Genomic DNA, 14206 nt, shown 5'->3' with positions numbered 1-14206 from the left:
AGCCTCTTCAGTGCATCCCCAACCCCTCTTGAAGTTTTTCACTTTTACCACTTTTTGGTTATTGGTTACTGGCTCCAATACTAATGTCAAAGACTGGAAACATTCACCTAAAGTTATATTTATCCAATAGCCAGAAGGGAGTTCAGGCATCACTGTTAATCCATCCCAGTGCAAAAAAGAAAACCATCCTTCCGGGTCATTCACAGTTAACAGTCTGAGGCTCTTTTTCCGTGAGCTGGTGTTACTCCAGTCATACTAATTTGTTCAGCTGCGTCAGACAGGAATTCAGTGAGTTCGACTCCCCATGTTTATTCATGTGTCACAGCCAGATACACTCATCTGCTTCTTGTAAGCACTCAGGTGGGTTAAGACACAGTCTGCTGGCTCTGTGAAACACCAAACAACACCCATGCCATGTGCTCTGTTACACAGGAGCAGTTCATGACATTCTCCAGTTTTAATCTAACTGTCTACACTAATCTTGAGGTCATTAACGCTACCTTTGGTTTTACCGTTCCCTTTTGGTTTGATTTTTTTCTCTGTATTTTGTAAATGTTGTTATGATCTGTGTAAATGTGCTTATCCATATCTTAAAAGTTGGTGGTCAAAAATCAAAATTCAAGATCACATCGCAAAAGATGTCCTTAGCTTTAATTAAAACCACCAAACATCAGATACCCATGGAGATTATTCAGGGATAAATCTGGTCAGCCAGTCATGGACTTTAAAACCTTTTGTCTCTAAATTTAGTTGAAAAGCTAAAGATGAAAAACATCAGTCTTTAAGTCCACCTAATTTCAACCATTCACCAATTAATATCACAGATTTTGCCTTTTTTTGGCCATTCATCAATAACTTTTATCATTTCATCATCAGCTGATATAGCTAACCGCTGTCTGGTCACAGTTGGCTGAATGAGACTAAGGCTGCTCTCTGATTGGTTTCTTCCATATCTACTATTAACTTGATGTTTCAGCAGCTTTTACTTGACTATGCTGTAGTAGAGTCCAGTTCTAGCGGAGATACAATAAATAACTTTTGTTGGTGTGTTGGTTACAGCTAGCACCCGAAGCACTGTATATGATACTGACTGTATATGATACTGACTGTATATGATACTGACTATCTTTCAGATTTGTAAAATCTTTCTGTTGATACCAAGACGTGTCTCAGACATAGTGTTAGTTATCATCCGTTTATGGTCACAACAGCAGTTGCCTCAAGGCACTTTTTATTGTAAGGTAAAGATCCCACATTATGCAAAATAACATTATTAGATTTGCATAGTACATTTGTTCTAAGCTTCTTAGGCTGTGCACAGTGCTCTTTCATGTTGATATTTCCACCCAGTGACGCAAACGCAATCTGTCCAGTGCTGATTAAAAAGTTAGACAAGGTACTGGTGACAATGTGCCACTCTCATCAACTGTGTAACTGTTCTTTTTTGACATCACACATCAGCAGTTAATGACAAATAAATCACCAGAATTATTTAAGAAAATACACAACTGGAAAAATTTGGATTTGTGCATCGCTGGTCAAAAACTGCCATTAGAAAAATATATGACTGTTTAGCTATGTTCACCATGTACGTTTGTCATGAGAGTCATAAGGGACAGTAAAATTATCATCCTTAAAATCAGCATAATCATGTTAAAATACAGCAGACTCTTTTCATTACGGCACAATAATTTCACACCTGTGTACTGTTGTGAAGGAACGTGGTGATAAAATGCAAAAGATTTTCATGTCAACAACATGTTTTTCCACCAGCAGCTCTAATATGCCAGATTTGAGGCTTGTTAGTAGTAATACCACCCATCGAGATTGGTGATGTGCGCAACCAACAAAAGCCAGGATCACTTACCTACTCTGAAGTTGGGTGCTGTCAGGGTATCTGTGGCATGACCATTCTCACTGATGATGGTGGTGGTGTTTCCCCGCTCACAGTTGTTGTGACACCTGCCACCTATGCAGGTCAGTTTGCAGACAGTGGGCGTGAAGACCACCTTGATTCTTCCCGTATGGTTGCCTGCTGCCGCCAAAAATATGGCACAAAGCAAGACAAGAGGGAGGGAGAGCAGAGGAACTTCGGTTATTCTTTGAGCCACTGGAAGTGAAATTACTTTCATGTTGAAGCTTGTCTCAATCATCTGCTAAGGCTTCAGTCAAAACAACGACTAAAAAAAACAAAAAAAACAAAAAATACAGCTACTATGTAATTTTCAATTTCTCAAAAACTTGTGTCTCGGCCCAACACTTCAAACTGCCTGCCTATCTATTCCTCCTCCTTCTCCAGTGCTCCTAGATCCAGGGGCGCCTCTGAAATATGAGCAGGAATAAAGAAAAAAAATTGTGGGAGCGGGAGAAGTCAGCAAACAAAACTCTGGGATTCCTTCCAATTCGTCATCAGAAGTCTCTGAGAGGTGGATATCGGCATATCTTCCAAAACAGACAAACAGCAATTATGCCACCTTCAGCTCCAGTACAAGCATTCCTTGTGCTTCGCCTTTCTTTTCCTTCTCTCTTTCCCCTTGATTTTTACTCTTAAGGAACACTAGCACCTCAAATAAACAGCAAAATCTCCAAAAATACTTTACTATGAAGGCACCAAATCCGTAAAAAAGTTGCCCCAGTCTTACAGAGGAATGAAAGAAAAAAGCTTATCTCCCCATTCCTAAGTTCGCTAAATATTCCTTCTCCACCCTCATGAAATCAAGCCCTCAGTTATTACTGACAGGAAAAAAAGAAGGCTTCAAAGTACACAGCATGTGTAACCTACTGTTTAACACATACACCTCTTTAGTTACATGAAGCTTTTTTTCTTTAATCCATTCAATTTTCTTCGTCCCCCCACCCACCCACCCACCCACCCACACACACACACACACACACACACACACACACCCACACACACAGACCCACACACACACCCACACACACACACACACACACACCCACACACACAGACCCACAGACACACCCACACACACAGACCCACACACACACACACACACACTCTTTTAATATCTCTTCCCTATGCAGTGGTTCTTGGCATCCCTGTGTCAGGTCCAAACCCCTGTCTCCAGCACTCAGTGCTTTGTCTAAGACTGTCAGCTGTTCATGCCAGCGAGTGCAGACTCGTGGAGTAAATCCAAGGAGCTGAAAAAGAGGAATCTTTTTTTTAAAACCCGAGAGCAGTGAAAACCACTGGATAAAACGCCCCAGGCTACCTAAACATTCACTAATAGGTGCAAAAATTAACTATTAAACAGGGACTTAATGTGATGTAGCGGTTACTACCCAAAGCCAATGGAAACTGGTTTTAAAAATAGTGCCAGGAGTATATATAGACGTCCAAAATTTAAAGTCCACACATGGTTTGTCCAATTCCCCTTGGAGGGAAGATTATTTCCAAAAGGAAATAAACAAGGAAAGGAGAATGGCAAAGTAACTGTGGGCAGGGGGAATGTGGGACTTCGCTTCACTAAAGGAACAAAAATATAAACAAAAGGTTCCAAAACATCCACCTGGAAACCTCCAATCTGCAAACAATTTTGAAGCTTTTTTAAAACAAACCTTCGTCTAAAGAAAATCAAACGTTAAGGTTTACTGAGCCACTGTGCTGATATATAGTATTCACCCAATTTTGTCTTTATTTTGGCTTTTTTTTTTTTTTTCCTACACCATATTGCTCAGAAGAAGAGTCAAATTCAAATCAGTTCAATTGTCACCACAAGACGCTTTATATTTTAAGGTAGACCCTACAATAATACATACAGAGAAACCCAACAATATTATGACCCCCTATGAGCAAGCACTTTGGCGACAGTGGGAAGAAAAAACTCCCTTTTAACAGGAAGAAACCTCCGGCAGAACCAGGCTCAGGGAGGGGAAAATGCAAATGCATCAGTTTCCCTCTTTAAATGAGAACATAAAGAGAGTCTGCTGCTGAAGATAACCTGGATAAAAAATTCAAAAGGTTGAAAGCTATGGCGTTATTTTTGTGCCACTATTCTGAGCGCACGTAAAAAAGATTTGAGCGCACGTAAAAAAATTCGCAAGTGCAAGTGTTGCATTTTGAGGAGAAATTTATTTTGAGCAAAGAAAAGCTAAATTTGAGTGAACAAAATTCATTGCTGCGTGCAAAAAATGTATTTCAGTGTTTGCTATTATCCACACACACAACAGCAGCCGCTCTCGCTCAGTTTTTGCATTTGCGCAATGTGTCGCTCGCGCTCTAAACATTTCTGCCCGTGCACGTATAAACCATTATATTTGTGCCACAAAACCAGCAAATCACAGACTTGGATGCAAAAAATCTGATTGGCTGTTTTGGTCTCCAATCAGCTTGAAATGACGAAATGCAATATCCCAGAATCCATTTCATCCAAAACTCAAACGAGGCAGTGGCGGAGTTTGAAATATTACTCTTTCTGGGTCACAAAATAAACTTTTAAGATATTTTCATGCGAGAATGGTGCTGCGTAAACTTCAAATATCTGCTTGATTTATCAAGACATCACATATTTGCATAAGTGCTCTAATGTTTTTGGAGATGCCTGTTACCCACCAGCTGACCAGGTGGTCACTCGGGTTAAACATAATATATAAGGCTGAACTGACAAAAGATCGTCCCAACTACACCGCCAGGTATTATAGGAAAAAACATAAAGCCTAAAACAAACGCTGTTGTGACAGTGATGTACACTGTCTTGTATATATTTATGATTTGTATCATCTTCATGTTTCCCTCTCACCACATATCCAAACCGATATCATGACCAGCAGCTTTTACAGCTGTGGCTCCAGCAAACATCAGCTGATACTAGAAAGTAATATTAAATAAATTCTAACAACAGCTTTTCAAGCTTGAACGTCATTTTATTTCATTTCATTGCATTTATTTATTTCACACTTGGTACAACAGTTTCCACAGTTAGTTCTTTCAGACAAACCAACCACACTTTCTATCAGTAAAGCACTGCAACCATGTGTGAAAAGGAGCAGGAAGAAGAAAATATTCTTATTAAACCCTGCCCCCTATCTACAATCCAACTTATATTGCAAGTGGGCACCAAAAATCAAGGAACAAACTAACATTAACATTTATCTCCGGTCCTAACTCAAACCAAACAACAAATTTACAATCAGAATATACCACCCCACATAGTAACAAGGAGAAAAGATAAGTAAATAAAATAAATGAGGCAAAAAAAATAATGGATCCTTTTTCAATTAACTCCAATTTCATTCACATTCTTCATGTTGAGTTATTGTTTTAGACATGTAACACTTTTTAAAACAATGCAAATTTATACAAGTCTTTAAATTATAATGAAGAGAGTTCCACAGTCGTATACCCCTAACCGTTGCACTCATTAATCTTTGTGTAGTCCTAGCTAGCTGATGCTTAATATAAAATTTCCTTCTGCTGTCTTCTCCCCCCGAACACATTAAAAATACTCTTTGTAACTTAAAAGGCAAAATATTATTTTTAGCCTTAAACATAATTAATAGTATGTGTAGTTTCACTAAATCTCCTAATTTTAATTTATTTATTTATTTTTATGTTCTCTATATTTAACGTTATGAATCCTTCGTATAACTTTCTTCTGTAATAAGTTTAGAGGTTTTTTAGTATTCTCATATGTATTCCCCCAAACTTCGACACAGTAACTAAAGTATGAGGAAAACAATGAAAAATATAAAATGCGCATTGTTTTGTAGTCTAATAAATCTCTTACATTTCCCAAAATATAAATGTTTTTAACCATCTTCTTTCTAATATACTCAATATGAGATTTCCACATCAAATTTTCATCTACTATTACACCCCAAAAGTGAAATTCAGTAACTCTTTCAATCAATTCTCCATTAATTAATTGACATAATGACTTCTTCCTCCTTTTCACAATTGCCAAATATCATGAATTTCATTTTTGTCAGATTCAAAGATAATTTATTTACATCAAACCATTTTTTTAATCTCAGAAATCCTATTTTCAACCAAATCTTTCAAATTCTCTCCAGAGCAATAAAAATTTGTGTCATCTGCAAATAAAATAAAATTTAACCTTTTTGATACGTCACAGATATCATTAATATATAAATTAAAAAGTTTAGGTCCCAAAATAGAACCTTGAGGAACGCCACATACAATCTTCAATCTTTCAGAGGTATTGCCGAGATAATGTACATATTGCGACCTATTGAACGTGCTGCTGTTGTTTAGCGCAACATCCGCTGGTTTCCTCTTTCTGGTGCAAAGTGGGCGATAAACAAACAAGAGAGACAATCAGCTGATCATTGATCAGTTTCATGATTGAAGTAGCAACAGGAGAGGGAGGGGGGAGAATGAGAGAAGAAGAGGGTTTTTGTTGATCGTGTCGAGCATATGGAAACAGAGGTAAAGGAGCATCTCTTACACAACACAGACATAATCATCTTGAAGAGAGAAAAGGTTCAGGGCGTGATTCATCCGGGCAACAAAGAAGCTGTGGCATAGCAGAGAGGAATGAGCGAGTACAGAAAGGGGGATAGTTGTTTTTCTTTCTGATGTTTTCCTTTAAGGCACAGAGGCTTTATGTGAGCCTTCAAAGGGCATACAACTGTAGAGGCTTCAAAAGAAAAGTCAGGGTTCATGGAACGCATTTTTAGAGTCATCTGCAATGTTTTTGCAAACAAATGGTAAATGGCCTGCATTTGTATAGTGCTTTTCTAGTCCCTAAGGACCCCAAAGCGCTTCGCACTACATTCAGTCATTCACCCACACATTCACGCACTGGCGATGGCAAGCTACATTGTAGCCACAGCTGCCCTGGGGCGCACTGACAGAGGCGAGGCTGCCACCAGGCCCTCTGACCACCTGGGTCAAACATGGGGTTAGTATCTTGCCCAAGGATATTTGGCAGCCAAGAGGCAGCCTGGGATCGAACCACCGACTTTCTGATTAGTGGCTGACCTGCTCTGCCACCTGAGCTACAGCCACCCACAAGGAACAGTAATTATTTAAAAAGAATTAATACGTACACCGATGAGCCAAACCATTAAGACCCACTGAAAGCTGAAAATTAAGGTCTGCAAAGTTGTGAGACGGAACTGCTGCCATGAAGCTCAATTGTTTCGGCACATCTGACGGCACATCCATCTAAATCCTGGTGCAGGTTTATATTCTGGGTAAGTCTATGGGAAAATGGCCCCCAGCTGCCTTGTTCTATGACCTCAATAAACACGTTCCTGGTCAGTTTTAGGGTCTCAGCCACTAGTGTCAAGTTTTAAATACAACATGATGTTCATTTTGCACATTAGTGACCCCAAGTAGAATAAAGACAAGTGGATGGATGGATAACACTGGCAAACATGTCATGTAGTTACATCTATATAGGGCTTCTTAAGTCTTCTTTCTTCTTCTTCTTTTGTCCCTAGCTGGCAGTTGGCGGGGGAGGTCATCCATGAAGCCAATACGTCGCTGTGGGTGTCGTAGGGTTTCCGTCTTGGTCAACGATGTACACCCATCGTGGGAGCAACCATCATGGCAGGCGATGGTTGCTCATGCTGCAGACGTGGCCAAACCATTGCAGTCATCGCTTCTAGATCAGCTCTTCCATCTCTAGTCTTACTCACTCAAAGTCACAAATATGACAGCAGGATGCAGGAGAGCACAGGGGAACTAGAAAAGACTGTCTCAAGCATTAGTGATGGGATTTCCGGCTCTTTTTAGAGAGCCGGCTCTTTTGGCTCGGCTCACTAAAAAGAGCCGGCTCTTTCAGCTCCAAACCGGCCCTTTAGGTTGTTTTGTTGCTTTAATTAATTTATTATTATCAATAATATAAAATTATGCACAAAAGGAATTACTAATGTAAAAAAAGTGGTTTTATTTATATATGTTTATATATAAATATATGTGGTGGCCCCTAGAGACAAAACACGTACAAACTCCAAAACATATTTCTAGCGTTAACTGAACTTCAAAACAGAGCTACTAGATCACTTAAATTACACAAGTGATCTAAATTGTATTGTTTGTGTATAAATACACAAACAATACATATGTGTATTGTTTGTGTATTTATACACAAGCACTCACATATATTCAAATAATTTAAAAAAATGTTCATTTACCTTTTACTACCACACACCAAATCCGGTCGTTGGTACTTGCTGGCTTGTGTAGCCACTAGGTAACAAAAGCTCAACACTGCGCCTAGCATCCTGGAGCACTTGTGTTGTGTTTTGTACGTGTGTCTGAGTTTTTACGTGTTTCAGAGTTCGTACGTGTTTTGAAGTTTGTATGTGCTTTGTCTCTAGGGGCCACCGTAAATATACTTTTATTTATTCACTCCACATAAAATGTAATAAATAAATCATATAATACAAAAACCAACTAGTCACAGTTCAACTTTTAACTTTTAAGTAACTTTTAAATTTTCAGCTTTTTCCTTTTAAACAAATTTAAAATGAAACAACACAAAACGCTGCAAACCACAACACAATTAAATATAAATTAAAATATGAAAACAAAAAGAAGATGCACATTCTCTGTCATATGGGCCTGCATGAATAAACTTTCTGAATCCTTTATCATCTGCAACTGAAAATAGTTGTGGATGATTACTATACCTTTCTAATGTGACGTTGTTGTCCCTGGCTCTCTTTCTCTCTCTTTCCCTCCCGCTCTGTTCCTGTGCTCCTGCAAGTGTAACTACTGCCCCTCCCCCCTCTGCCCAGCGCAAAGCACAAGGCTGAGTGAAGCGGGAAAAAAGTGCGAGAGAGAGGGTGAGAGAAGGAAAAAAAAAAAAACCCCACGGCTCACGATAAGGAGCCGGCTCGTGTCGTTCACGTCACAGATCCGGCTCTAAGAGCCATTTCGTTCGCGACCGACACATCACTATCAAGCATACATCCTGATACCTTAACTTCTATTATGCCACTTATTAGACAGTTAGTGTTTTTTAAGTTGTTTTAGGTGGGAGTGACACATTTTTACAAAATGTTCAAATGGGAACATGACCGAGTGAATTGAGGTACTTCATTTTTAGGTCCCACGACTTGTTTATTTCAAGATTTTTAAAAGGGGCTTCGTTACAACACTAATGTCAAAACTCAGGTAATTCTTGCATAAAAGAACAACTTTATTTAGATAACATATTTTAACTTGCACCCTAAATTGACATCATTAGCAAAGATCTGACCAAGTACAGCTGAGGAGGTGGCAAAGAATTTTGTAGGGAAAACATTTGGGATTTTATAATGCAAACATATATTTTGCAAAGGCATGAGTGTAGACTGTGCAGTCTTTATATTTGTGGTTAGAGTCCTTCATGAAGCTGATGAAGTTAGTCTTAATTGTAGGAACTGGTCCTACAATTAAGCTGACCTAAGATCAACAGTTCCAGAAATCCCTACTCTGATTGTATACTATTTGTGGCATGCTTCTTTGGTCACTGTGGTGATGGTGAGGTGATCCTCCCTGACCAAACCTTCAGTCATGACCCACACTGCTAACACTTGTCTGAGGTTGCTTTGGCAGTGTGGGAGAGCTGAGGGATAGCTGAGGGGAGACGGAGAATAACTTTACCAGATGTCGCACCACAGCCAGTTGCTGACAGGCTGTCTGTCGCGTGGGACAGGGCTGACAGAGAGGCTGCAGGCTTCCTGTTTTAGAAGAGCAAACATGTCTGCTACTTTCAAAAAGTCTAGTGCTGACTGCATGCTGAGCAAAAACCAGCCATGGTATTCCCATTAAATTAGGCTCAGGGGTCTGCTATTTGTAGCTTTGCTGTGTTACACAGTAACTGGGGATATATGCTTCAGCAGGAGATCTACGTTACGCCTTAACCACAAACCACTCTGAAACCCTGCACCGTAACCCGACGTGCACTACCCAAGAAATGTGAGGTCGACAAAGCCCACACAGTTTTTTATCAATGATAAATTTATCAGTGAGAGAATAACAATCGTTGTCTCATTAATCACAATCAGAATACTTTATTATAAGGAATAATAATCATAGCATCAATAAGACTCACAAATATCACCAAGCTTCTGGAGGGGGACTGCTGAAACTATGACAACGGACATGAGGGAAGTACAAAGAAGTAAAAGAACTAACGGGACAAATGTGTTTGCCCCTAAAAAACCCAACAAATCAAAGACTGCAACGAGTGGTGACCCAGGAGGGGAAAAAAATCAATCAGTAATGTTTCTTTAATTGACAGATGCTATGACAAAATTGTCCTTTATATAAACACACAAACACTTAACCAAAAAAAGCCATCACATAAATAAATAATATGTTTACAAGTTGTGACAGCTGTCAACATGAGAATTGCTTTTCAGTCAAACTAATCAGTCATATTTTAATAATGTTTAACACAAGTTGTATGCAGGCAATGCATCCTTATTCTTGATTGCTACAGCTAGTACTCTCCCCTGCGGTCGCAGCAGATGGCCCCGCCCCTCCCTGAGCCTGGTTCTGCCGGAGGTTTCTTCGTGTTAAAAGGGAGTTTTTCCTTCCCACTGTCGCCAAGGTGCTTGCTCATAGCAGGTCATATGATTGTTGGGTTTTTCTCTGTATGTATTATTGTAGGGTCTACCTTAAAGTGCTTTGAGGCAACTGTTGTTGCGATTTGGCGCTGTATGAATTGAATTGAATTGATGTTAGGGTCATGTTAGCAGCATGCATGCTTTGACTGGCAGGGTGCGCCAACATGGGCAACTACAGCTGACAGCAGTGAGCTAGGTCTAACTTGCACTAGAGTAATTGAACTGGATCCCTCCTAACATATTTGTTGGTGCCTATTAGAGTGTTTTCAAATTGAATTGTCTGATCAATAACACAGTATGTCATCCTGTGAGGATGGAAATGAATTGAAATCTCCTGAAGTGGACTGTGTGTTCTGTGATTTTGGTGCCAGTTTATTTCTAATTATATTTATCTCTACTATTACTGGGGGGGAAACAAAATCAAAAATCATTCAGAAATCTTTCAGTTCATTAAATGAAAGTAAAACATTTGATATGGCGCGATCGTGGCTCAAGAGTTGGGAGTTCACCTTGTAATCGGAAGGTTGCCAGTTCGAGTCCCGGCTTAGACAGTCTCGGTCGTTGTGTCCTTGGGCAAGACACTTCGCCCGGTGGCGCCAGTGTCTGGCAGCCTCGCCTCTGTCAGGGTGGCTGTGGCTACAGTGTAGCTTGCCATCACCTGTGTGTGAATGACTGGATGTGTAAAGTGCTTTGGGGTCCTTAGGGACTAGTAAAGCGCTATACAAATACTGGCGATTTAATAAATTATTGTCGAGTTATCTTAGTTATGTGTTTCAATAGATCTTACTTAAATCCTGTTCCATCTGGAAAAAACTGCACTGCCAAAACAAATCTTTTGAATTAGGGTCACAGGGTAACAATATACATTATATTTATAATGTGCTGACCATTACTTCCACCCCATAAAATGGCACAAAGCAATAAACTATAAAAAACTAATTAAACGCTGTGATTGCTCAGCACTTCATGTTCATGTATATCAGTTAAATTAAATAACTATCTGATCACAGAAAAAGTATAAATAACCCCAAGACAGACGGAGATCCAATTGTTAAAATTAAAAATGCCTTTACTAAAAAGGTATTTATATGCGTAACTGACAAGGAAAAAATATCCAAACATTTATACACATACAATCAAATATAAGACACACCTCGATTCTGTAGCAGTTATCTGACCCCTGATCAGTTTAGGGTTCTAATGATTTATATGAACAGTAATGCCAGATTACTCCAGCTAAAGCGTTATTCGGGTCCAGGTACATTACCACACCGGTCTGGACTTGAGGAGGGTTAAACCGGATAAGCATGGAGCCCATGGACACACAGAGATCTGCTATCCAGATAACACTGTGAGAGATGAATGAGCCGACTCTAAACCTCGTGTTGGAGCAAATTTCATCCCACAAGGGATTTGTAAAATTTATGATTGTAAATGGATTTGATGCTATATTCAGCTGCAAAATGCTATCAAACATAGTCCAAACACACAATTTACTTCAGATACTCTCGGTCTACTTTGAAGTAGACACTCACATCTATGTGGAGACTATAACTTTGTGGTTGTACCGTGTGGGAGATATCTGACACTATGTAGACAACCGACACAGGCCTGGAGTGTAATTTATAGAAGGTCATTACATTCTAGATTGTAATTATAAAAATGATGTGAGAATCTATTCTGTGTTATTTTTGTTATTTTAGCAACTCGTTTAAGTATGGTATTTGTGAAACCAGCAGCAGGCACATGTTGGCTCTATTATAAGCCCTCTTACATCTCATTCAGCAGATGAACAGGCAACGAACGGCACTTGAAATAACACTTGGTTTTGCCAAATATTTATTTAGAAGCCAAGTTTTAAAGAAAAACTCTCTCCCAGAAATGCACTGCAAAGAAATGTCAGGAAATTGCGGCCACTGCCCTCTGTCCTCTCATATGCGTCCGTGCCCCTTTTCCTTCACTGGTTTTTATGTCTGACACATTTTCTGGCATTTAGAAACTGCTAGCTGAAATTCAAATGAGCTGAGGAAATTATTTTGAAACCGGGTCTGGGTCATTGTGGCCATGCATAGGTCTGCTCAAGTCTGCAATGCTGCAAAGCCAAGCATCAACACTGCTCTGTCTGCTGACTTCCCCATTAATAACCTCAAGTCAGTCCAACCGGCTGCGGCCAGAGGCACAACCACTCGTGCCGTCTAAGGATCCTTTGAAAAATATTGGCTTATTCATAGATACATCCCAGTGAGTCTGATGTTGGAGTCCAGCCTTGAATTTATGACAAGCCACAATAACCAACCACGAGCTGCTGAATTATGGCTCTTGTTGATCTGTCAGATGTATTAGGGTCCGACTGCCAGCCAAAGTTGGTCCAAAAAAAGGATTTTTTTTTCTCTCTGAATGGTTTGGGAAGTTCAGAAATAATAAAAAAGCAAATGTCACGAAGGTATTGCACGATTGTTTCCAAGTTTACTAACTACTTCACGGTTTATCCAGAGACAGTACATGGTTTATTACTTTATGACATAGAAATACATTGTGTTTATTCTCCTCGTTGGATTTTGTTTAGGTCATTTTTAATAATAATAATAATAATGAAGCTGAAGTGAAACTGCTGTTCCTCTAAGTCCTGATAGACACTGTGAGGTAGCATAACATAAGCAGCAAGGAAAGTGATAGGAAGACAGCATCTGCAGACTGTTCAAGTTTCTTTTAAGTGTTCTTTATTTTCTGGCGTCACCTTTCAACAATTGTTTCGCAAAACATAAGACCCTCACAGTCAAAATCTCACCTGCTTTATACAGAATTTTACCCACAGCTGAAACTCATTAATCTCTACCGTTGAGAAAACAGGGTAGACTAAATAACACAGTCTAGACAAAGAAACAGGAATAAGATCATTCTTCCACTTAACAAACTCATTCACCCAACTAAACGGATTGAAAAGTCAATCTCGTCACAAAATCCGACTCATGAGGTAATTTTAAAGGAAATTAACAATTTGACACAAAAGAAACATCCCTTCATTTGGTTACACTCAACTGACATGATCAATGCATCATATCCTATATAAACAGGAAGTAACGGGGCGGCCTTTCCCATATACCAGTTTTACACATAAGACCTGCACAAAGGAACACACAATGGTACGTACAACCAAACTACATAAACAAATGAAAGATTCAAATCAACTAATAATTAAGTGGCATTTAGCTTTAAGAACATTTGCACAGATGTAATGAATGTAACCAATGCTATCCTAAACAGACCCGGGATAGTATGCAGAGCCAAGGTTACATGTGCTGTGTCTACACTAAAGCATTATGATTGACTAGAAGATAACAGAAGACATTATAACAATATATACAAGTGACAAATGGTACATGAATTCAGTCCTAGCCACTTTGTCACAGACTCCCATGCTGAAAAGCCAGACTTCAGCAATGAAATTAACACATTTACAAAGTGAGTTGAATGTTTTTATAACTCACTCACTTGAATTTCATTAAGGATAAACGGCATGTGGAAGTAGCTGGACCTTTCTATTGTGTTTGTGCTGTTTCATAATAAATAATCTGACAAATAATAAGGTCTGCTGAGCAGCACAAACCATCCAAGAAGTTTGTGTTTCAGTTTTTAGTGAAATGCTGAAGCTTTACTA

The 14206-nt window shown here is 39.2% G+C and overlaps 1 protein-coding gene across 7 annotated transcripts in view; it reads right to left on the bottom strand.

Annotated features, from left to right (window-relative positions):
- The window catches only part of ltbp1 (latent transforming growth factor beta binding protein 1), a 132830-nt gene that overhangs the window by 64796 nt on the left and 53828 nt on the right, over positions 1 to 14206 (bottom strand). For 6 of the 7 annotated variants that reach the window (XM_026190474.1, XM_026190476.1, XM_026190477.1 and 3 more), the window contains exon 5: positions 1868 to 2035. In XM_026190474.1, the coding sequence (XP_026046259.1) occupies positions 1868 to 2035 (168 nt within the window). The remainder of the gene's footprint in view (positions 1 to 1867; positions 2036 to 14206) is intronic. The other variant, XM_026190475.1, reaches the window with a different exon arrangement.

Source organism: Astatotilapia calliptera, chromosome 13 (assembly GCF_900246225.1).
Source record: "Astatotilapia calliptera chromosome 13, fAstCal1.2, whole genome shotgun sequence".
NCBI classification, from domain to species: Eukaryota; Metazoa; Chordata; class Actinopteri; order Cichliformes; family Cichlidae; genus Astatotilapia; species Astatotilapia calliptera.
The sequence above is the reverse complement of the archived record's forward strand: the minus strand, read 5'-3'. Positions and strand labels throughout refer to the sequence as shown.